General features: G+C 42.4%; 1 protein-coding gene across 1 annotated transcript in view; it reads left to right on the top strand.

Annotated features, from left to right (window-relative positions):
- The window catches only part of TTC27 (tetratricopeptide repeat domain 27), an 80,984-nt gene that overhangs the window by 18,785 nt on the left and 37,388 nt on the right, over positions 1 to 24,811 (top strand). The window contains exons 8-9 of the mRNA XM_081904741.1: positions 72 to 172; positions 12,522 to 12,635. Coding sequence (XP_081760867.1) covers positions 72 to 172; positions 12,522 to 12,635 — 215 coding nt within the window. The remainder of the gene's footprint in view (positions 1 to 71; positions 173 to 12,521; positions 12,636 to 24,811) is intronic.

Genomic DNA, 24,811 nt, shown 5'->3' with positions numbered 1-24,811 from the left:
GATTTGTACCCAAAATCTTCATCCAAAGTTGCCTGATGTGATTAACGATATAAAATGCAAAAACCAGTAAGGCTCAGAATGTGATTTTCCCCCCCTTCTATGCAGCATAGACTTTCAGAAGAACAACCCGGTTCATAAGCTCACAGAAGAGGAGCTGCTTGCTTTTTCATCAGTAAGAAACTTACCTATCTCCACTTGCATTGTGTTTAAACATTGTTTAATCGCTTCTCCCTCTGCACATAGTAGAAGGAGCAGCCAGATTGGGCCTTGGTGGTCCCGCCTCCGTCAGTCTCCTCTTGTTCATGGGATGGTCTGAAAATGCCTTCTGTGCCAATATTGTTGAACACACACAGGCCCTTGTACACAACTGGAAATCCTGGGTGATTAAGTTTCACAGTTGTGTGGAGGGATCTTTATAAATTATGTAAAAGAGTTTCTTAAATCACTTTTCGTTTGCATCGCAAACTGTTCGTGGCTCTCTACCAGGTGTTGGGAACCTCAGTCCTGTGTGTGAAATTGTGGCCCTCCAAGCAAGCCCCTCTGTCTGGCTCTTTGAACTCTTCCCCAGGCAGCCCCCTTCCCTGACCCTGCTTCACACCTCAAATGTTTTTGCCTGGCTGGAATGTGCCCTTGAGCACTGACAATGCCTCTTGCTTGCCTGACAATAATAACAATCATCATCATCATTTATTACTTATACCCTGCCCATCTGGCCGGGCCTCCCCAGCCACTCTGGGCGGCTTCCAATATTAAAAACACAATAAAACATCAAACATTAAAAACTTCCCTAAACAGGGCTGCCTTCAGATGTTTTCTAAAAGTCAGATAGTTGTTTATTTTCTTGACATATGATGGGAGAGTGTTCCACAGGGCGGGCGCCACTACCGAGAAGGCCCTCTGCCTGGTTCCCTGTAACCTCACTTCTCGCAGGGAGGGAACCGCCAGAAGGTGTCTGGGCAGAACGATGGGGGTAGAGACGCTCTTTCAGGTATACTGGGCCGAGGCCGTTTAGGGCTTTAAAGGTCAGCAGCAGCACTGAGGAGTGTGCAAGTTTTTAAAAAACTAACCCGCTGTACAAAAGTAAAATGTACATATGTTGCTCCAACCATCGCTAGCAAGCGGCCAGAAGAGAATGTGGCCCTGAGGAGATACTACCTTAATGAGCACATTTATCAAAGAAGTATTCTTCTCATCCATGCGCTATGCTGTTTGTCTAAAGTGCCATCTTCAGTTTGTGTGTGGCATGTAGTCACATTCCTAATAGTTGTATGGGGAACCAATCTAATCCTGTGAGTTAAGTGTTACACTTGGAGTAATTGCCTGACAAAATTGCCTTGGACAAATTGCTTTACATGCTCAATCCCCACTGAACAGGAGTGGTGTTCGGAGACAGAGATTACTTGGTATTTTGACAAGTTCAAATACATGTCCAAAAGCTGTTCAGAGTTCAAAGTTGCTTTTGGGATCCTTTCAAAAGACTTTGGGGGCTGATGGTGGGTGACTTGGGGGAAGCTGGAAATGTGGCTAGCTTCCAGCTTTTGGTATGATACCACCTTAATGAGCACATTTATCAAAGAAGTATTCTTCTCATGATTGAAATAGAGAAAAATGTTACAGTATTTAGAAGCTTCTTTATATCCATAAAAATTCCCATCTATCTTTGTATTTTGCTTTGTGCACCATTTCATGACTGGAGAAAATATAGCAGTTCTCCCCCAAGTGAACGGAATGAGTGCATTCTGGTTTCCTTGATTTCTATTCTAGCTGTTTTAAAATTATGAAACCAGAAAGGCTCGATTAAGAGGTTGGCTTTATGAATTGCTTTGTTCCTATGCCTGCTAAAGCTTTTACTGAATACTGCATTTGAGATAATACCAGGGAGGAAACAGACAATAATAGCCACTTGTAGCAGAAATGTAGGCTTGTATATATGGTATTTTTCATACCCAGTTTTATTTGTGTGTCTTGAAGTAATGAAGCTCTTATTTTGGGCAGATTCTTCATGTAGGGAACATGTATACTGAAACAAGTCCAGAGAAGCTTATTCCAAAATACGTTGTGTAGACATTAAGGTGCCACTATACTCGTTTTGTCTGCAAAGGGCTAGCATGGCTGCCCCTCTGAAAGTTATTACTACTGTGCCATCTAGTGGCTGATTATTTGAATACAAGTGCATCAGTGCTCTTGAATACAAGTGCTCTCTTGAATACAAGTGCATCAGTGCTTGTGTATCTGAAGAAGTGTGCATGCACACGAAAGCTCATACCAAGAACTGACTTAGTTGGTCTTTAAGGTGCTACTGGAAGGAATTTTTTTGTTTTGACTATGGCAGACCAACACGGCTACCTATCTGTAACCAGTGCTCCTTCTGTCGCTCAGTGAAGGAAATTTCAAGGAAACTTTTGCTGCCTTTGAGTGATATATTGCCTGTTGTCAGCCATTGTACTTACTTCTAGTGTTAATACTGATCATATTATTTGTCAATTCGTTGATGCAGAAATTGGCCATGGGGGAAGAACCTTCTCAAATCATCTTTCTTTTATACTAAGTCTCTAACCTTCACTGTACTTCAGTTGTGGAAAAATAAAAGGAAAGTTTCTAGGCCTCAGGTGCTTTTGGTTAGAAGCCTCCAATTATATTTGCCAACACCGTAAGCATCCTCTTGGTTTATGCCAAAAAATTAATTACAGAGAGTTTTTCAGTAAAGCCAAGATTGATGTTTGATCCTAGCTCCTCTAACATCATATACACTGTTGTGTGTATGTGTGAGCAGGCATCTTCTCAGCCTACATGTGGATTCCTAAATCTGCAGGCTGGTTAGATGGTTGTCATACATTCATCTGATATCTACTTAAATATGAGACATTTCAAGATACCTTGAAGCATCAGCACCCATACAGCTCTTTTTAAAATGAGTCGTGAGTCACCACTTCATTGTGGGCATTGTAGCTCAGATTCCCAGTAACCATGTTGATCTGTCAGCACACAAAAATCCAGATCAAGGTTGGTGATGTTTTGATGAACCCAATGACTTTTTTTTTGTATGTATTGAACACCTGCATTTGAACAAAAGGCCAGGGGAAACAGTGAAGGATGGGTAATTATTATTGTTGTTGCTTCAAGAGAGGTCCATCTTAACTTTCAGCAGCCTACGTTCCTTCCATACCCCTAGTCTTTCTCAGGGTTTTTGAGTTGAGCTGGCTGTTATCACTAGAGGAAGTCCCAGTCTTTTCTCATCAGGAACCTTAAGTTTCAAATTATATTGGTTGGCCACTTCATTCAATATACACTTGATTTCTCTTATTCTCTCCCTCCTCGCACTCCATAAGAGCTGTGGGAATCCATAACTCACAGTCTCATCCATCACTCAGAGTCTGGAATACTTATCTCTTTCATTTAGCTTTCCTTCCCCAATAATTGGTAACAATTCCCAACTGTATGGCTGTTGCTTCCCCTTTTGCTGTTCACTTGAGTCTCCTGATAAGGGTGGGGGAGGCCTATATTTCCATCTCCATCCTTTCAGCCAACTTCCAGCCCAGCCATGTTTCTTCTTGGCCACAAGGCCCAAATGGGCTGAAGATGGGAGCCATTCATAGACAGTTCCTTAGAGGCAGCATATCTGGTACTTTATTTATTTCAAACATTTGTACCTCCTGTTCCAGGTGGCTTCTAACTGCAAAAAGGTGAATAATATTCCAACATTCAGAAGCAAAGGTTTTTTTAAAAAATAATAATGGGATAGAAGCATACCTAATCATATTTTTTTAATCCATTATGTGATTTTGTTGCATGTGAACTGCCTCACACTCCCTGCTGAAAACAAAATATATAATTGCAGTTCTTGCTGTGCAGCAGTAGTGGGGAACTTTTCTAGTCCAGCAAACTAGACTGTGGTGACCTCAGGCCAGGTTTGAAAGATGAGTGCTGCTGCTCACCTGTCAATCACTTGACACTGCAGTAACATCAAGTGGCCTTTTGTTTTGCCATCGGGAGTCTTCTGAAGCCCCTTTCATAGCTCTTAGAAGAGGAACTTCTGAAGATCTGACAGAAGCCCTGCTCAAAGCGGAGGGCTAGATAGCACTTTTGAGTGGAGCTTCTGAAGAAGTCACCCATTGGCACTGCCTTCCAACACCCTTTCAGCCAAGTCGGACTCTTATCAGCCGTTTGCTGTGACATCAGGTGTCGGGCAGGTGGGTGTGGCTTTGCCCTCAGGGGCAAAGTGGGGAGGCCTGTTGAAGCCTTCATGCCAGAAAATTTCCACTCCCTACTCTAGAGACAGTATTGATAGGGACCCACACCTAGGTAAATAGATTTTTCATACTTCATCCACAATCCAATGAGCTGTTGTTGTACTGTAGGCAGGAGTTGCTTTGATCTACAGCAGAATCCTCTGCCACAAATTGCTCTTGAAATTCCTTAAGCTTCAAAAGCAACTTTATCTGTGATGTGGAAGGGCTTGTATGGATTCTTGTTTTGCGGATAGTTGCTCATTACAGACTCCCCTCCCCCCCCCCCCGCTGCCACTCAGCGCTGCCTAAAAATCTGCTGTAAGGGATTGGAAAGACCTTTTCAAAACAGCATGCTGGGTTGTATGGGGTAAATTGGAACAAGCATTTTCCTTCACAGCACAAAGAGCTCTGCTGGTCCATAGGATCTTCCTCAAGTGTGTTTGTTTAATTATTTTTTGTTTAGAGTTCTTGTAAACCTCCCAACATTTAAAAATTCCAAAGTATTATGTAAAGGATAAAATGTGCAATAGAAAATGGCATATAAAGGACACAGGATGCAGTTTAGTACTTTTCACAATGACCAATACAAACGTCTTTCGCACATGCTGAAAGCAGAACATTGTGAGGGCAATTGAGGAACAAAGCCAGAGTCAAAATTGGTTTTTAATGAAAAATCAAATTACATACAGTTTCTAAAACAGTCTGAAATTTTCCATATAATTGTGTTTTTAAAGATAAATCTGCCCTACTGAGCTTTTATCAATTCTTTTGAGATTGAAACTGGTGCCTTAATATGAATGGATTAATGCTCTTGGAAACCATTAAGAGCAGTTTTTAAGGAAATGATTTTTAAAACAATTGAAGCATAAATACAATTGTAATGCTGATCTTGTATCTATTTTTATATTGTCAACTTAAATAGAAATAAACTTAAATCAGTTTGTCCTTCTCATTTTATTACATTTGGCCATGCTTGAGGACCCAGGGATGAAAACAATTGTGCTTTTGATAAACTCAATTTTAATATCTTAAAAGTATATAGAGCAAGTCACTGCTTTTCTTCATAGCATATAAATTTGGGCTAGAACACTAGCCCGTGTTCTTTGTTCAAATATTTCTAATTTATACGGGAGACTTTTAATAGTATATTACAGTTTAAACTTTTGTCTTTATGTTCTGTTTCTGCTGCTTGCCTCCACTTGCTTGGTGAAACATAGGAAAACATTTTAAAAATCAGATAACGGTATTAAAAGGAGCAAGATCAAGGGGACGAGAGAGCTGTCAAAACTGATAGAATATTGTCTGGTTCAAAGGTGAACCAGATGGTGAAAATAGCTCTGCATTCCACTTCGTTGATCCTTATTTTTCATAAGTGTTCAAATCCTGTTGACATATGGGAAGGGAAAAGATCCATACATACTTTTTCTCACCTCTGCACCTCCTCTAATCTGGATACATTTCATAATTTCCCCAGAGACTCCATTTTTAAAGAATCTCTCTTAGCAACTATTGTATTATATAGGGTGAATTAACAGGGGTGTGTTGTTAATTTTTTTAAAAAGTGGGTTGGCTCCAAAGAAACATGAAAAGAAGGAAAATATCAGCTAATAGTTCTTGCAAAACCTTTCCTAAGAGTTCACTTAGTTGTATATTATGTGGTCCCTGTAGTAGTTTCCATGCTTCTGTTTGGTGGGGAGGTTTTGCAAGTAGAACATATTTTCTTACAAAAGGCTCTAGCATAAGATATGAAACAGCCTTTTAGTGAGTAAGACATCTTTTGTATATAGACAGGCACCTTTGTAGCCTTTGTATAAATACAAAATGAATAAATTCAAATGCAGGTAAATCTAATTTCTATGGGCACAAAATCTCTTCTTTTTAAGTAACACTGTCCATAACGTCTTGGTTCCCATCCAGGAACACACTGATAATTTTTTGAACTTGCAGCACTGACAGGTGTAGAACAGAACTATCATCTCTCATCAGTGCTATTTAAACAGAGGCCACTGAGTTGTATGCTTGGTTTTGCCCCTGATGTTGCTGGGATTCCCCTTCCCTCTCCATGTGTGTTTAAGGTGAATGTTTACAGCAGAGACACCCTGATTTCCCAGGGGTTTTTAATTGTGGGGGTAGCATCCTCGGGTATCAAACACAAGAGGATCTGGGAAGAACTGGGCGATAATTTGGGCAGGCTAAATAAAAGCATAGCCTTGAAGCTCTGCTTGTACCCATGGTGAGTAATGCTGGAATAGGGCTGTGGTGTTTGCCAATCGGCTATAATGCAAGGCAGGAGGAAGGAAGCCCATCTTGTGTCCTAGTAGCACATCAGAACAAACAGCCACATCTCTGGTTCTAATGGGAGTTTAGCAGAGAACTGCCTAGCTGAGCCCAGTGTCGTTTCTTGCTTCCTGCCTTACCTAACAGCTCTTCAATGTTATGAATTGCTCCAGACTGAAGCCTTTCAAAGAGCTGATTTGCTCCTGTGAGGTGGAGTCCCAAACTCGCCAACCGCCAGTGGCTGTGACATGAGTACTACTGATTGCTGTTACTGAATGTGCCTTCCCCAATGCAGTTCACTTTTTGTACACCTGCTAAGAATAACCTATATGTTCAAACCCATTTGTCTTGACTAGAAGATTGTAAAAGCACCACTACGGAGGTTATAGGTTAGGCAACATTATTTGGAGAAGCATTCTGTCCCCTCTCTACAGGTGTTATAATACAAATAATTCTAATGAAATGAGCTTGGTGAAGATCTCACATGAAAACATTGTCTGTCCTTTCTCCCTTCTGTTAAACTTTTTCCATTCTATCTTTGTGCTTTTATGTCACGCCAGTTAATTTGTGGCGGTCTTCTATTCCCGATACCTTAGCAATGTAAAATGCTGGTACTGTGTGTGAAATTAGGCTTCCCCTGACAAAGCTCTCTTGTTTCTTCACGCTTTCTTTCCCTATGTCACTATTTTCTCTGGCAGCCTGGTAGACAACTGGCCTGGTGTGTACCTAAAGATCTTCTCCCTCTCGTTTGTCTTTGGCCAGCTGTATCTTCTGTGAGTCATTTGGTCAGGAAAGACTTTGACTTCTTTATAGCATGAAAACAGGATTACAACAGAGTGCTGTTTGATCTGGCATAGTGTTTTAGAATGCTGAAACAGTTCGTTCTTTAAAATGTCTCACTTTTCCAACCTTTCATCCTGCTTTACCCCAGGCTCTGGTGTAACCATAAGAGGTGCTTTTATGTTCTGTCTTAAAACTGAAGTTTCAAATGACATCTTAGGAATTTTTCTTAAGACAATTTTTTCCCCCACTTGATTATTGGTGGCTCATGCATACTGGAGAGGCCTGAGGAAACACTTTTAAAGAACTTTTGCATATGTAGTCTATCAATTTCCCTTTTTATTAAGTTTTGTTGGGCAAATTATTTTGGTGTCCTGGGAGAATGGATTTGTTCATACATTGGGGGATCCACAGTTTTGCTCACCATGGTGAGTACCAAGAGAACCTCTGGCCAGCCTGATTCCTTGGCCTCCTCCTAACTCTGAAGTTGCAGGAACACCCCCAGGGCAAGTATTTGACACAAGTCTCAATTTGTGTTGGCTCTCACTTGTTGGTGTTCTGGGTGCCTGGCAATGGCAGACCAGCTAGTGGGGAAGGGGGGGTGGAGTAATTTTTTAAAATTTAAAAAGGAGAAATGGCTTGCACTGAAATATTGCAAGTACTGATTAAATCTGAAGCATGGCTGACCTTCTTGAAATAATGCATGCTTTGTTCCAGTTCACTGTCTAAAATAACATTAGAACAGTCTATTTAATATCAGAGAAATGTTAAAACTGTTTTTAAAAGGTGTAAGACAGAAATTAATTCACAGAAATTAATTCACACATTTTCTTTCTAAATGACTCGCTCGAAGACCTCTTCATTTCCAACTCCGTATTCCCCTGGGATTATGTACAATATTAGCATGCACTGCATTCATTTAGGAATTCCTGTTGTACTGTCAGCTATTGTCTATGAAAATCCTTGAACTCTGGCATTGAAAACTTAAACCCTTTTCATAGAAATCCAAATTCCTGATTTATTGCTGTTGAGATTGGGCCTTCGGAAATACATACTGATGCACTATGATGTGGTATGGAAGGCTGCGCTTGCTTGGTTTCAGGAGCTGGTCCAATCTAAACATCTATTTGGGGTGGGAAGACAGTGTTGCAGTCAAACATGGCTAAAGTGGCTTTCAGCCTAACACAGAATAAATGATATGTTTGGAGTAAGGTATATGCTGGTAAAATGGCTCAGCTCCACTTGAAGTGCAAATGGAATCCACGCCTTGTGTAGCTTTAGCCTTCACTCATTATTGAAAACCAATTCTTTAAACAAAATAGTGAACGGACTCATTTTCCTCGCATGAAAAAATAGGTTAATTGCAAGTCTCTTCTGATGAAAAACATATTCCAGAACTGAAATGTGTATTGAAACCCTGTCAAAAATGAATTAAGATTCCCAATAAGAGCTGTAAATTTCCCTGGTCTTGGCTGTAAAACTTTGGCACTGCTTTGCAGCAAATTAAAACCAAGAATAGTTGATGCCAGCTATACCACAATAGCTTGTTCATCTCCTAACGTTGCCCATGAACAGGATGTAAGTCTCTGTTATAAAAGGTATTGCAAGAAAAATCCTAGAGGCTGTTGAAACTATCAAGAATAATCTGCACTAAAAGATGTAGGCAGACGCAAAAATGTTGGCATTACTAAGTATGAATTTTATATATGCAATGAGGATAGCCAACAAGGTGCCCCCCCCCCCGGTGTTGTTAGGCTATATGTCCCATTATAGCTCACCATTCCGGAGGGCACCACAGTGGCTACCCTGATGTAGAATATTACATTCCAAGGCACTCGAATATTTTAAAACACTTAGATGCCTTTCTTCTAAATGATTGGCCAAAAAATCAGCTTAAATGCTTTCTAAAGGTACCTGTTCTAAAGTAAATTATCAAATGCAGCTTTTGGAAGCTAAGATACTGGGCACAATTAAGTATGTTAGCCTGGATCAAAGCAGCTACATAAACCAATTTCTCGGATGTGTTTCTTAACAGCAGTTTCCAGTCACATTTGGCAACCCATCTTTTAAAACTGTGGGCAGTTTCAAAACAAACGTGTGGCATGGTTTGTAAGACTGCCGGTAGAATGTGAGGCAGTTGATAATTCCACTGGACACACGCTGGCTGCCCCTTTCCTGTCACTTGGCTTTTCCCACTGCACAAGCAGCAATGCATTGCAGAAACAGGATCCAACAGTTAACCATGGCTTCCCATCATATGCAAATTCAAAAACTGGTGGTTTCCAAACAAGCCAAGATAGGAAGCCACCAAACAATGGTTTCACATTTTGGCTTCTTTTGAATCCTAGCTTGTTTTGCCATTCACGTGACACAAGGAGCAAAGTAGCTGGAAAGAGGCTGCCCATTGGTGCCAAATCAGTCAAAAGATGTCAGCTGTAGTGCATTGTGTATGTTGCTGCGACGTCCATCAGGGTCCAGCATATGCATTTAAGTTTATTGCAAGGGGTTACCATGCAAGTGTCTGTCAGGCTTTGGACACCACATTACTCCCCAGTGGATTTTAATACAGTTTTGATAAGACACAGAGAACCATTTGGACAAATATGACTGGGACTCTGTATTATTGTTTTCCTGGACTACGTTTTGTGATCTGTTTTGCAATGCTTTGCCGGACTGATGGGATGTGAACAATCTGAATACAGCAATAATGGATTTGCATATCGTGATTTGGAGGGACATAGCAGTATCTATAAGCGGTTCCTGTGTTGGGACGGAATGTACTTGGAAATGGGAGAGGTGACTCTTGTTGCTTTTCAGTGTCTCCAGAAGCTCCACTTTATATGGGACTTTAGGCAGTGCTTGAATTATGGTAGGGGAAAGGTAGCCCCATCCCCCAAACTAGCCAAATCATAGCTCCACTGCAGCCTTCTATAAAAGGATACTAAGGTAGCTGTTGGAAAGGGTAAGCAGGTAGGGCCCCTCTAATCTTTCCACTCGTGTAATTTGACTCCCCCCCTCTCCTTTTGTGTCCCTGCATCCTGCCAGATCTGTTTTGGGTTCCCTACAACCCTCCAGTGAATATTGGGGAGGTGTGAGCAGTGCACAAGGGAAGGGGGGGGGGAGTTCCATTGTACTGTATACTTTAGAAATGTGTGTTTGTTTTTTTAAAAAACCTAACAAAAAACAAAGAGTATTGTGTTTCCCTCTGGCTACCATATTCTAAAATGGTTGTCGGCAAAAGCTTAGATACTAAAAGTTTGAGAATACAATAGAAAAGAGACTTACAGGGCAAAACTAAGAACCAGAGTTGCCCAGTAGTTAAAAAGATTGCATTATAGACAATAACCAAGAGGTAATAGATATATAGATATATAGATATATAAAGAAAAATCTTTTAGGCTGTAAGAACAGTTGAGCAGCAGAGCGTGTTGATGATTGCAGAATGGTCTTCTCATGTTTGGTGGATTTAGCTTTGGGATTCTATCTACAATATAGGTGCTTGGTACTTGCTCATGGAGATGACTTCCTCATCAAGTGCCATAATGACTCATAGCCCGTTCTTCAGCTTGTTTGGCTTTTAGTAGCTGTGCTTGTGCTCCTGCCATTTACGCATTCACTCATGTTGTCATTCTGTTACTAAAGTCAATCCATTTTGCTACTATCCTCTTCCCTTCCTTCTGTGTCGCGTCTAGCAAAGATCATTAGATACAGTAACCAATTTCAAAGTCTGACCAGATAGTCTCCCCCTCTGAAAAGTTTCCTGGTTGAAATAATTGTTCAAGGCCTTCCTATCCAGTGCATCAAGATATTGGAGGCAAGGCAATAAAGCGTCATGCTCCATAACTCTTAAAAACGTCTCTTAACTGTAAAATTAGCAGAATAAAACCAACAGTGTGTAAAAAGTCTTGAGCTGCTTTAGGTAACTGCAGTCCATTAAATACTGGGTCTGGGACAGTCATACAATAGTCATGCTATTACTGCAGTGGTTGCAAGGATTATTCAATAACATTTCAAATTTTCATCGTCCGGCAACTCTCATTTATGATGGTCGCTTCACCACATTGTCAAGATAGCAGCCAGTGAAAGAAAAGCTTCCACATAACTGGGCCATTGAAACAATCTCTTATTAGCTTTTGAAGTCAAGAATTGTGTGGACACAGAAGTATGTCTCAAATAATTGGCTTGGATCCTGAGACGTGCAAGCTGAACTGCAGTTCCACAGTAAAGTTTTCCTGCCTTTCCTCTTCAATGCAGCCCCTGAATAGCGTAGGCCAGAGCTTTCCAAACTTTTCATGTTGGTGACACACTTTTTAGACATGCATCATTTCGTGACATAGTAATTCAGTTTTACTAGCAAACCGGAGGTTAAACTAACCCGTTTCCAGTTCCGACAGGAGCACAGTGAGCATTTGCGTAACACACCTACATACTGTAGCCAACACACTAACGTGTCACGACACACAGTGGGGAACCTCTGGAAGGGGGTATCTTATATGAGTGGAAGTACATTTATGCTTGCACATAGTGCTGTTAGATCCAAACCATTCAAATTTGATACAGCCTTTTGTTTAGTACAGTGGTACCTCGGGTTACATACGCTTCAGGTTACACACTCCACTAACCTAGAAATAGTGCTTCAGGTTAAGAACAGAAATCGGGCTCCGGCGGCGCAGTGGCAGCAGGAGGCCCCTTTATCTAAAGTGATGCCTCAGGTTAAGAACAGTTTCAGGTTAAGTACAGACCTCCAGAACGAATTAAGTACTTAACCCTAGGTACCACTGTATTTGATGGTTTCCTTCAGTGGCAAATGGAAATGTTACCTCTTTTTTGCTATTTTTTTCTACCTGCAATTTAAGCAATTAGACTTACTCAGCTAAAAATGACAAATTATCTTCTATTAAGAAAGAAAGAGTACAGTCATTTAATGGTTCTTTTTGTGCGACATAAATGCATGAAATGCTATTTTGAAATGCATTGATACCAGCGACATAATACACAACAAATAATCTCCAGTATGTAGTTACAATGCTACAATAAATTAATGCTGACTTTGTTGTATTGGTACAGATCTTTGAATCACTAGTTAGATATCAAGAGTCATATTCATTGTCAGATACTGGTTATAGTTGACTACCTACTGTAACTCAAGTGTCCTGGGGTACCACACAGTAAGATTTCTCATCTTCCACTCCCTAAAAATAAATGCTTCATCCTTTTTCTTTCCCTTTTTCCCAGTATCTGCTTTCACAGCCAAAATTCTGGGCAATTCAAACTTCTGCTCTGCTTCTCCGAACGAAACTTGAGAGAGGAAGCATTCGTCGAGTAGAACGGGCAATGAAACAGACTCAGGTAAGAGGGGTTTTTTTGGTATATACTGTATTTTTTGCCCTATAGGACACACTTTTTCCCCTTCAAAAATGAAGGGGAAATGTGTGTGCGTCCCATGGGGCGAATGCAGGCTTTCGCTGAAGCCTGGAGAGCGAGAGGCATCGGTGCGCACCGACCCCTCTCGCTCTCCAGGCTTCAGGAAGCTATCCGCAAGCCTCGCGTGCCTGGCAGGAGATCCCGCCGGACGCGCAAGGCTTGCGGGCAGCAGCCTGCAGCCCGAAGCAGGGGGTGAGCTGTGGAGACCGCCCCCTGCTTCGGGCAGATGTCCGCAAGCCTCGCGCGCCCGGCGGGGCGTCCTGCCGGGAGGTCCCACCGGGTGCCAAGGCTTGGGGCGGCAGCCTGTTCTGGGGGATGGGGTCGGGGGAAGCTCAGGCTTTATTTCCCCCTCCAAAAAACTAGGTGCGTCCTATGGGGCGGTGCATCCTATGGGGCAAAAATACGGTAGTTAAATCTCTCTTCCAGTTTTCTACTCTTGCTATTTAAAGTGCTTTCTTCTTTTATTCAAATAAAGAAACAATATAAATATTCAGGGCTTTTCATAACACTTGAATTACTTGCATACTTTAGTTATATCTAAATGCAGCGAACAAAAAATTTCTGTAGGTTATTTAGAGCTGCAGCTTTTTTGCAGTCTTGGTGAAGGATACCCAGGGATAGAAACCTGTTTCTGCTTGGATCACCATTATTAGATCGTGGCAGATGATGTTCTGCCTCTGTACAGTATTGGCCAAATAGCTACTGGTAGCAAGCACAAGGACAAAATGTTCAGGAAGATCAAAAGATATTAGAAGTGTAGAGAACAAACTGAAATGTCAAAAATATCTTTTGAAAGACTGCTGAAGTATTTTTACTGATTACAGCTGCAGGCCTATGGACATTTACTTAGGAAAAAAGTTCCATCAAGCTCTGTGGAATTTCTGGGTGAACATACAGGATTGAGCAATAGTTGATATCGCTAGTAAGGTTTCTGCAATGTTTAATGCAAAATCCAAAAAATGCTGACAGATTAATATTTTTATGAAAATATATTTCCTTTATTTTGGTGTACACATGCTATTTTCTTGAACCGGGCTAAGGATTTTAAGGCAAGTTTTTTTTTTTTAATATTGAAGTCTCATTCTAAGCCATTTTAAGGAATTTGTTGATTTGTTACTTTTCAGGCTGCCTAAAGTGATAAAGCTGTAGTTTTAGTTACCTGTCAGAAATCTGTCATTGCCTATCTTCGTGGGAATTACAAGCAGATACAAGTTTTGATCTGTATGATTATTACACAAGAATCTCATGCAGCCAACACTGTTCCCACCTAATCATATCTTTGCTTTTATAATGCAGTTATTGTGCCTGTTAGCGTTCAACAGTTTCATATTTTAATTGCTGCTGAATCATGGAAATTTTCCTATTTAGGATTTCTTGTATGTGTTTCATTCACAGCTAAACAATTTTCCTATTAAGGAGGCAAGTGGTGTGTCATACCAAAGGTGCCTTTAAAAATTGCTTAGCAAGCAAACTGGTATTCTAATGGGTAGGGCTGTCTGTCTTTAAGACTGAAAGGTCACCCAAGACTATTTCCCCCCCTTAATCAAACACAGATGTGGTTGTGGTAGCTTGTGTCATATGGCAACTCATTACTAAAAATGGTCTCTTTAAGTGTCATTTTCTACAATAATTATCACTTTTGTACAGGGGGCAAAAAGGGGAGCAACGATTTGCCACTTATTTGGTTAAGAATCAATGTGGCTGTCCAGTCACTATCATAGTGAATCTGGCCAAAATTCTTCCCGAAAGCATTTCTTGAACATCTGATTCAATTGAATTAATTGGATGTTTTTGTATCTTAATTTTAAGTGGAAATTGTTCGGTTTGGTTACGTAGTTTTTAATGTGTTTTATTTTTAGGACTACTTTGCTATATTTGTAATTATGTAAAGCTTTTCATATTGTAAGCCGCCTTGAGCATTGTTTTAACTGTGGAAAGCTGGCATACAAATAAATGTGCGCACCGACCCCTCTCGCTCTCCAGGCTTCAGGTTCCTTTCGACCTGCTCTTTGGGGCTGGCGGGGGAAGCCCACCACCAGCCCCAAAGAGCAGGTCAGGGAGCAGCGGCCATAGGCGCGCGTCACCTCTCCAGCCGGGAGAGGGTCGCGGGGGCTGCTTTAGCCCCGTGCGTGCTCTCCCGGCTGGAGAGGTGACGCGCGCCTATGGAGGCTCCTGCCATAGGCGCGCGTCACCTCTCCAGCTGGGAGAGGGTCGCGGGGGGCTGCTTTAGCCCCGTGCGTGCTCTCCCGGCTGGAGAGGTGACGCGCGCCTATGGAGGCTCCTGCTAAAGCAGCCCCCCGCGACCCTCTCCCGGCTGGAGAGGTGACGCGCGCCTATGGCAGGAGCCTCCATAGCCGAGCGTCACCTCTCCAGCCGGGAGAGCACGCGCGGGGCTAAAGCAGCCCCCCGCAACCGTCTCCCGGCTGGAGACGCGGGGCTGGGGCGGGGGAAGCCCGAGCTTCCCCCTCCCCCAGAACGGGACCCAGAGCCATGCCGAAGCTGCGCGCAGCTTTGGCATCGCTCTGGGAGCTTTCGGGGCTGGGGGAGGAGGAAGCCCTCCGCCAGCCTCCAAACCATGTCGGGAGACAGCGGGAGGGCGCGCTGCGCCTCTCCCGCTGTCTCCCGAGTTTGCGGGGCTGGCGACGAGGAGGAGCAGGCTTCTCCCCCCCCGCCAGCCTTCTAGCCAAGTCAGGGGACAGCGGGAAGGGCGCTCTGCGCCTCTCCCGCTGTCCCCCGAGTTTGCGGGGCTGGCGACGGGGAGGAGCAGGCTTCTCCCCCCGCCAGCCTTCTAACCAAGTCGGGGGACAGCGGGATGGCGGCGTTCCACCTCCCCGCTGTCCCCCGAGCTTGTGGGGCTGGTGGTGGGGCTCTCCTGAAGCCTGGAGAGCGAGAGGGTCGGTGCGCACCGACCCCTCTCCCTCTCCAGCTTCAGCGAAAGCCTGCATTTGCACCATAGGACGCACACACATTTCCCCTTCATTTTTGGAGGGGAAAAAGTGCGTCCTATGGTGCGAAAAATACGGTAGTTGTTCTCTTTGACATCTGGTGGGAGGGTGTTCCACAGGGCGGGTGCCACTACCGAGAAGGCCCTCTGCCTGGTTCCCTGTAGCTTTGCTTCTCGCAGTGAGGGAACCACCAGAAGGTCCTCAGTGCTGGACCTCAGTGTCCGGGCTGAACGATGGGGGTGGAGACGCTCCTTCAGGTATACTGGGCCGAGGTCGTTTAGGGCTTTTAAAAGTCAACACCAACACTTTGAATTTTGCTCGTAAACGTACTGGGAGCCAATGTAGGTCTTTCAAGACCAGTGTTATGTGGTCTCCAGCCCCCCCCCAAGCATGCTTCCCTTGCATATCCTCAAATAAATGAAAACTAAAAATTCAGAAGTTCTTCCTTGACAGATAGTTTTGCTGTCTTCTGGCTCCTATAAAATTCTGGATAGTTCTAAGAGAATTCCAGTAGTTTAAGATTTTGCAACGTTAGACTAGCAAGTTTGGGGGTTTTTTTAATCAGCTGCAGCTGTTACTTTTTTGTGGTTTCTTCAAAAGAGAAGCAATGTTGGCAATTAAAACAAGTTACGGTATAATTTATCATCACTGAATAGTTCAAAAGATTCATTGGAAATGTGTGTTTGGCAGAATGAAACTTTGAGCTCTTTGTTTTTATGTTGACTGTATTCCTAATATAAAAAGTGGTCTTATTTTAACAGAGAAGCCTAAAATCCTGTGAGTGTCATAAAACCTTTTCACTTTATGTGGTAATCGCATCCTCATATGGGTAAACAAGGATGGAATGTTATATTTTAAAATACAGTGGCCTTAATTTAAAATGGTTTTTAGCAATCACTAAATTGGTTCCCTCTGCATTCTATAGAGGTAACCAATAAATATTATTTTTGTACACAGAATCTTTTATCTCATAGTTTGCACTGGAAATTGATGAAAACAAGATAAAATGATGCAAAAACACATGAATATTTTTTTAGTGGAGGTCTTCGTAAATGAGCCATGTTTCTAGGCTTTACAATATTCATAAAATCATAGAGTTGGAAGGAATCGTGAGTATCATTTCCTCCAACACCCTGCAAAGCAAGCGTCTTTCACCCAAGCCCATTTGTTTTAACTCCTTCAGCAGACCCTAGGAATGGCAGGGGCTTCAAAATGTAAGCTGTTGGAAGTGTCCCCTAAAGCAGGGATGTCCAACAGGTTGACCACGATCTACTGGTAGATCCCCGGGAGGTTTTTATAGAAAGCGGTCGATCGCTGAGTCCCTTTTCTTAGCGCTGGTAAAATCAAATCCGGCCCCTGAGTAGACGGTGAGTAGACGGTGTTTACTCAGTGAGGCTGTTTGTTTCCCCAGCGATTTGTTGGTGAGTGGCTGTTCCTCTCTCCCCCCGCAAACCCTTAAAAAAGGTCAACAAGTTTGACCTGAACTCCCCAAAAAACGGGGACCCCTGCCCTAAAGTATAGTGGTACTTCCGGTTAAGAACTTAATTCATTCCGGAGGTCCGTTCTTAACCTGAAACTGTTCTTAACCTGAAGCACCACTTTAGCTAATGGGGCCTCCCACTGCTGCCGCGCTGCCAGAGCACAATTTCTGTTCTCATCCTGAAGCAAAGTTCTTAACATGAAGCACTATTTCTGGGTTAGCGGAGTGTGTAACCTGAAGCGTCTGTAACCTGAAGTGTATGTAACCTGAGGTACCACTATATCTAAATGCAAGGATCACGGAGGGAGGGAAATCTGTGACTTCTGTGGTTAAGCACTCAAACATTCACAGTGCAATCCTATCCATTTAATAGAGCTTATTCCCAAGTAAATATAGATAAGATTGCAGCCGTCAGGGCCGGTATGTCCCCTTGAGCTGCTTGAGGTGAAACAGGAAGTGCTGCCCTGCTGGTGGAGAAGCAAAGCCAGCATCAACACCGATTTCTGGCAAGGTTGGGTGGGCAGGGTGCCCCCCGGGTGCAGCCACAAAGGCTTCTGCCAACCAAGGTGGTTGCTTCACCCCAACTCATGGTGGGGCTGGCCTGGCAAGCCTTTGTGTTGTACTTTGCTAAACTGAGCTTCATTAGGATTATCTTTCGAGTCCATATAAATGAACTTCTACTTTGTGTTATCTAATTAGACATTGTTTTTAATTTATTACATTTCTTAACTGCCCTTCACCTTAAGTTCCCAGAGTTAAAAAAAAAAAAGACCATGACAGGACAATAAAAAACTATCTCTAAATACTACACCATGGAACTACTCTGTTACATTGGATGGTGGGGTCATGGGTTCAAGCCCCACGTTGGGTAAAAGATTCCTGCATTTCAGGGATTGGACTAGATGACTCTTCCAACTCTACTGTTCTACGATTCTATGATTTAAGAAACACTATTTTGCCCATTAACTATCAGTCATTGCTTCTGATAAGGTCTGGACATTTGTTTACAGTCTGATCCTATTCATTTTTAATTGGAAGTAAATCCCCATTTTTCTTAATAGGACTTGCATCCAAATAAGTGTTCATAGGATCCAGAAACCTGTCTCTGTTCTCTCAGAAGATAGAATTCTGCAGTGCTAATAAATGTCGATTGTATGGCCAGAGTTTTGTGATTTTGCTTTAGGTTATATAAATTCCAGATAGTGGTAAGCAATTACATTTCCCTGGTTAATAGCACCAAACAACATTCATGATATTGTTCTTTTAGGTAATATATGCATTTCAGAATTATTTAAATTGAGTTTCTCAATTGAAATCAGTTGCCTCAGTGATTTATACATTGCCATGATTTAAACCATTCCAGCCTGATCTTCTCTTGCACTCAGCAAATTGCAGTTCCTGACACCATAAAAAGGTTGAGCTGGACTTCCAGTACATGTTGTTTTGCCTGTCTTGTTTAAAATAAATAGGTAGGCTTTTTGTTTGTTTTTCAATTCTCTTTGTTTAAGCCAAAAGCTGCATACTGATGCACATTTCCTTTTTGTTTTCAAAAGTATTTTATCATTGGCCATGAGCATATTTTGCATGTCTGTCTATTATTGAGTTCAAAGTTGGTTGAGGTTAATACACCTCCTTAGGAAAGCTCACCTAACCACTGCACCCAGACAGTCTCCCCACCCCCACAGCTTAGCATGCAGCATTTAAAATGTTTTCTGGCTTCATCTCATACCTATTACCATTTTCCTAGTAGGTGGTCCGTGCAATTCAGCTCTGTAGCTTAATGGATTTCAGCAATGCTCTTTTCATAAAACATCACTGTGAAAGCAGCAGATAGCATTAGCTCATCTGATTTATGGAATACCATGTGGTGACCTTTTGGAGGAAGGTCCCAGTTAAATTTAGTTTGCATACTAAATGCCACAGCTGTATGGAAAAATGAATGGTGAGGATGCAACCAGGTGACCTCCCCCCACCCCACCCCCGATTCAAAGATCAGGAAGCAAGTCAGTCATCCTCATAGGAAGAACAGAGGTGTTCCTTAATTAACTCCAATTGTAGTCTCTTATGCAGGCAATATGCATAACCTTTGCTGGTTTGGAAAGCCTGTGTTTTGTTCACCTTGCCATACCTGCGGAATGTTAGGGTCTCTTAATGTTGGATGACATTGGCATTGTGTATGAGTCACCCTGTCTGTAATAATAGTTGTCAACAGCACACAGTGTCTTACCTCCTCCCCTGTTAATTAGAGAAAGGTGGTTCTCCCTGCCTAACCCCAGATGCAGGAATACCAATTGTGCTTGAAGCTTTGTACTTGCTTTGTTGTAGAATTTTATCACTTAAGTATTAAAGCACTGCATTAAAATGCAGAGATTTAACTGGGGAAGGAAGGAGCAGATGGTGAGGTTTGGCTTTCTTTAAATGTTTGTAAGAAAATGATTAATTTTAATACTAATCAAAAGAAGTTATTTGGAGATTTCAGAGATTTTTCATTCTAATAGATGCATGCGCTGGTAAGAGAATGAGATACATTTTTTAACTTTCATAAAGCGATTGTGTGATCTATTCTATGCAGTTTTCATCATCTTTTCTATTGTATCCACATGTTATCAGCCAGGAATTAGATCCCACCCATTAACAAAATAGCACTGTGCGGTCGTATCCTCCCTCTTATCATATTGTTATTCCATTTCATTGGGGGAGAGCCAGAAAAATTCAATATTTTGGCCTCCAGTGAATTTTTAAGTCTGGTTATGTCTTTTCTTCCCCCTGACTGCCTTGATTAGAGGACCTCTGGGGTCAGCCAGTTATGCTAAATGTTTCCTTGTGACCTCAGGAATCCATTCCTTTTTTTTTTTTATATGAAGAGCATTAAGTAATGTTTCAAAATAGGAGCAGTGTAACATCAACAGACAAGATCCCAAATAATGTGCCATATGCAACTTGCCTGTGATTTAATACAGAGGCATGCAAGAGGGGTTTGAATTGGAAAGCTGAATTATTATTTTCTGTGCTCCAGAAAGATTTCCTTAAAATGCCACTACAACTTCCTATATGAGGACTGGTGTAAGTACTGATATGCACCCACATATTTCTTGATGCTTTATCTGTATTTAGCAGGTCATTATTGGCCCCAATTTTTCACTCTGAGCATTGTTAGCTGGATCCAGTGTAGCCATTTCCACCACTATGGTGTTTCCAGGCACGGCATGCTGTCACAACCCAATTTGAGGTAGAACTGGAAAGTGAACTTGAAACAACCTTGCTGTGTGTGTGTGACAAGCTGATCAAGCTTGAGATGCACCCAGCCAGGTTTCTTTCTTTGCAAGGGGACCGCAAGGGTCCCTCACAGCAAGAAGTGAAACTACAGGGAACCAGACAAAAGACCTTTTCGGTAGTCGCCTCCACCCTGTGGACTGCCCACCTAAAGGTAAAGGTACCCCTGCCCGTACGGGCCAGTCTTGACAGACTCTGGGGTTGTGCGCCCATCTCACTTAAGAGGCCAGGGGCCAGCGCTGTCCGGAGACACTTCCGGGTCACGTGGCCAGCGTGACATCACTGCTCTGGCGAGCCAGAGCTGCACACGGAAACGCCGTTTACCTTCCCGCTGGTAAGCGGTCCCTATTTATCTACTTGCACCCGGAGGTGCTTTCGAACTGCTAGGTTGGCAGGCGCTGGGACCGAGCAGCGGGAGCGCACCCCGCCGCAGGGATTCGAACCGCCGACCTTTTGATCGGCAAGTCCTAGGCGCTGAGGCTTTAACCCACAGCACCACCTGCGTCCCGGACTGCCCACCTGGCAGATGTCAAAGAGTTAGACAGCTATATAGTTTTTCGTAGGCATCTGAAGGCAGCCCTGTTTCAGGAAGCTTTCAGTGTTTGATGCTGCTGCTGCTGCTGCTGCTGCTCGTTTTTCCTGTAATTTTGTTGGAAGCTGCCCAAAGTGGCCAGAGCAACCCAGTCAGATGGGCAGAGTATAAGAAATTTCTCCTAATACTAATGCTACTAATAATAATATCAGGATAAACAAGCAGACCAGAAAGGTCAAAGCTTTATTTCCTAACCAAATGTGTGTTTTCCCTTGTGGAGAGAGAAAAGGGAGCCTAGAAGATGGAGTGAAGGAATTACCCTATCTAGCACACTAACCTTTAATCCATGTACATACCAAGGATTGGCAGTGGGAGGTGAGATGCTCCCATAAATGAAAGACCTGGGCTAGTGAGCCATGTTAGAAGCAAAATAAAAGAATCCTGTGGGATTGTAAAAACAGAATTTTCTTTTGCCGAAATCTACGCTTGTATTGTCTGAATACTTTCCCTTTGACAAGCACAGGAACATCTGCCCAGAGCCTCCACACATTAAAATCCAGATTGCCAGCTTGCTTGTTTGCTAGCCCAAACCTGTTGCTTCTCTTCCTAGCCCCACTGTAGTGTCCTGTGTCAACGCTACAAGTTGGTGGTTGGGGAGAGCGCACAACCTCAAGCACTCCAGTTCATTTTGCATCTTTGAGAGCCTCTTCTTATTCTAGTAACCACAGAGATTAAATTTGTGGCAGCTCGGAGATGTACCTACTGGAATAGAATTACATACCTTAATCATGGTTATGGGAAGAAGATCGTTCTGCACCTACTTGTACACAAAATTCTATATTGTTAAACTCTGTATGCCCTCGATAGTATTTCACTAAATTCAAATCAGAAGCTTTGAAGCAATCAGTGAAATGAAGCTACATTTCTCTAGATGCATACAAAATTACAGTCTTTTTAAAATTCAGTTGCATTATTAGGAATTCATGGTCCAGCTATCTACAAGGGATTATTATTCTCAGTTTGCTGACATACTTATCTGTAACAGATCTGTAACTCCCACAACACCCTTGAAAGTACTTCATCTGTATGTTGCAGTGACACCTCTGGTCTATTAAATTCATTTTTAGCAAGGGAGCCTTTAATCTCCATTTGCTTGCATGTGTCACAATGTATTAACTGCAGAAGAGGCAAAAGACAGTTGCTACTTGGTTTTGCAAATGGCATTGTTAGTTTTGTAATAGTCCATCCATTGCTCCAATGTTATTTTCCTTAAGCTGTTTTTAGTTACCCAGACCAAAATTTCATCTGAGGAGCCAGATGATGTGGCTTTTAAGCTGGCTAAATCTAAGTAAATTCCTTGTGTAGCTAAATAGCATCACAGTATTGAAACTTAATATAAATTGATTAGACAGCACATAATTCATGGCACTGTTTTCCCTAACTACTTGCTTTACAGTGTTAAAAGCAGAATCTGTTCCTTACCTTTTACATTTTTGTGACCACAGAGAGGTAGGAAAGAAACCAAATCTTATGCAAGATACAGGGTGCAAATATTGAATTTAACATATATCATGCCTGGGTGAGTATTGAACAGGTTTATGCATTACAAGAAAAAAGCCTAAAACTAATACTCAGTTTGAACCCAGGAAGGCTAAAGCAGGACTACTCCAAATGAGGAACCAGGACTAGCCCAGTAGCCATTCCATGAGGTCATAGCACCCATTCTATCATACTTCTTAAGAATGTTCCTATATACATGTGATACCCCAGTTTGCCTTATTTTCATCCTGAAAGTTTATTCAGCACATGTTCATGCTTCCATATATTTTTCTGGTGCATTGGCTTGATGCTCTAGTTCTTGGCAACTTCACCACCAATTTCCTGCATCGTTTTGGTCTTGGTTTGTGTTTTATATGCATGCTTTTTTCTGGCAACTTCTGCTGTCAAGCTGGTACAAAATGTATTGCTTTCCTTTCCCATGGACCACATCAGCGAGGCTGAGAGGGAGGTCTTTTATGGGCAGCCCAGGACCTCCATACTCACTGCTCACGCTTCCGCCTCAGAGAGGTCACTTCGGTGCTGCAGAGATCCTTGGTTCTCAACAATGCAAGAGGGAGGAATTTTGTCATGAGGGAGGAATTGAACCCAGCTTTCAGCACTTCTCTTGGGATTCCGTCCTTTCCTGGGGCTTTACTACATGCCTGAGAGTTGATGGATGTCCCTCCCTCCTTCAGCTTATCAAGGAGGGAGGGACATCCAGCTCTTCCAAGGCAGGCTGTTGATTGCTGTGTCAAGGACCATGTTTCCCTGCAAGTACAGTTCTTGATAATGCTCTGCACATTGCTTCATCTGCTTGCTGTGGTCTGTGATTATCCCTCCCGACAAGCTTTTCAGCAATTCAGTTTTCCTTACTGTTGATCCTTTCCTCATGCCTTGGTACATTTTGCGAGTTTTGCCAGTGTCAGCAGCAAGCTGAATGCTCTGACACAGCTTTAGCTAGTAGTCACTGACACATCAGTCTGGCAATCAGTGGGGTATCAGTCCTTACCTTTCTCAGTGTAGCAAGTGTCTTCTTGGGAGTCTAGAGTGTCAACTGCTCAAAGTATCCTTCCTTCACTCATGTCCTCCTCCATTGGGGCCCCTATTTTGAAATCGTAGGTGTTAGATACAAGCCAGCAACTGATGTTTGTGGGGTTTTCTGATGTACGTAAAGGGCCTAATACCCCCTACTAAGTTACCTATTTCTGTGAGTGGCACTCTGCTCCAAACAATTAAATCACTGTTTTCTCTATAAAAACAGTAAATCATCAATTTCTGAAATATGGCAAAGAAGATCCTTTAAAGTATTGTTTAAAATGGCCCTGTTATATAGGTGGATTGATCTGTTTTGAGGCTGGGGATCAAAATAAGGCTTATCCACACTCTGCAGTTGAGCTGTAACCATAGATACGGTACAGTATACTGGTGTCGGATGAGTGAATATAATCAATCTGCTGTTATAATTTATTAGCTATCTTCTCTAATCAGATAGCTGATTAATGACTAGCAAAATTGTGTGATTGCCTTCATGAGGTGGATGTTTGTTTATGGCAATAAAGATATTTAAAGTTACACAGCATGCACAAGAATGTTTCAGCTGAATCTGTTGAGGCTATATATATATTGAGAATTGTGGTTCATACATTCCTTTTAAAAGTGTTTAGGCCTGAATTATAATCTTGTAATAGTGTTGGTGATATCTGCTGTGTGTGTTTTTTTACTTCTGAAAGTCACCTTGCTATCTTTAGACATATATATTTGAAAGCCAGTTGATGGTGTACTCAAAATACATAACGCTGGTACAGCAAATCTTAGGCCAGGATCCATGCAACCATGATCTGTATTGGGACCTGTGCTTTTCAACTTGCTCATAAATTACGTAGAGCTAGAGGTGAGCAGGGAGGTGGTCAAGTTTGCTGATGACACCAAATTGTTTAGGGTGGTTAAAACAAAAATGCAATGCATAAGCAGCTCCAAAAGGATCTCTCTAAACACTGCAAATGGACATTAAAATGGCAGGTGCAAGTGAATGCGAACAAATGTAAATTAATGCACATTAGGGCAAAATGCTAATTTATACACATGGGGTTTGAACTGGTAGTGAATGGCTTGTATCCAAAGCAGCACTAAGGATTTCCACTTGGACAATGGAACTTTCCCCCCTCTCCTCCTCCCGTGGATGTGCCCCTAAATATGAGGGTCTGTAGGGAATGAGTTGGCTTTCACATATTTGGGGTCTAAGTTGTTTAGGGCTTTAAACATTAATGTAGGCACCTTGAATTGTGCCTGGAAACAAACTGGCAGCTACTGCAGCTGTTTTAACATGGTATTA

This window comes from Podarcis melisellensis, assembly GCF_964234715.1.
Source record: "Podarcis melisellensis genome assembly, chromosome: 3".
Taxonomy (NCBI): Eukaryota; Metazoa; Chordata; class Lepidosauria; order Squamata; family Lacertidae; genus Podarcis; species Podarcis melisellensis.
The sequence above is the reverse complement of the archived record's forward strand: the minus strand, read 5'-3'. Positions and strand labels throughout refer to the sequence as shown.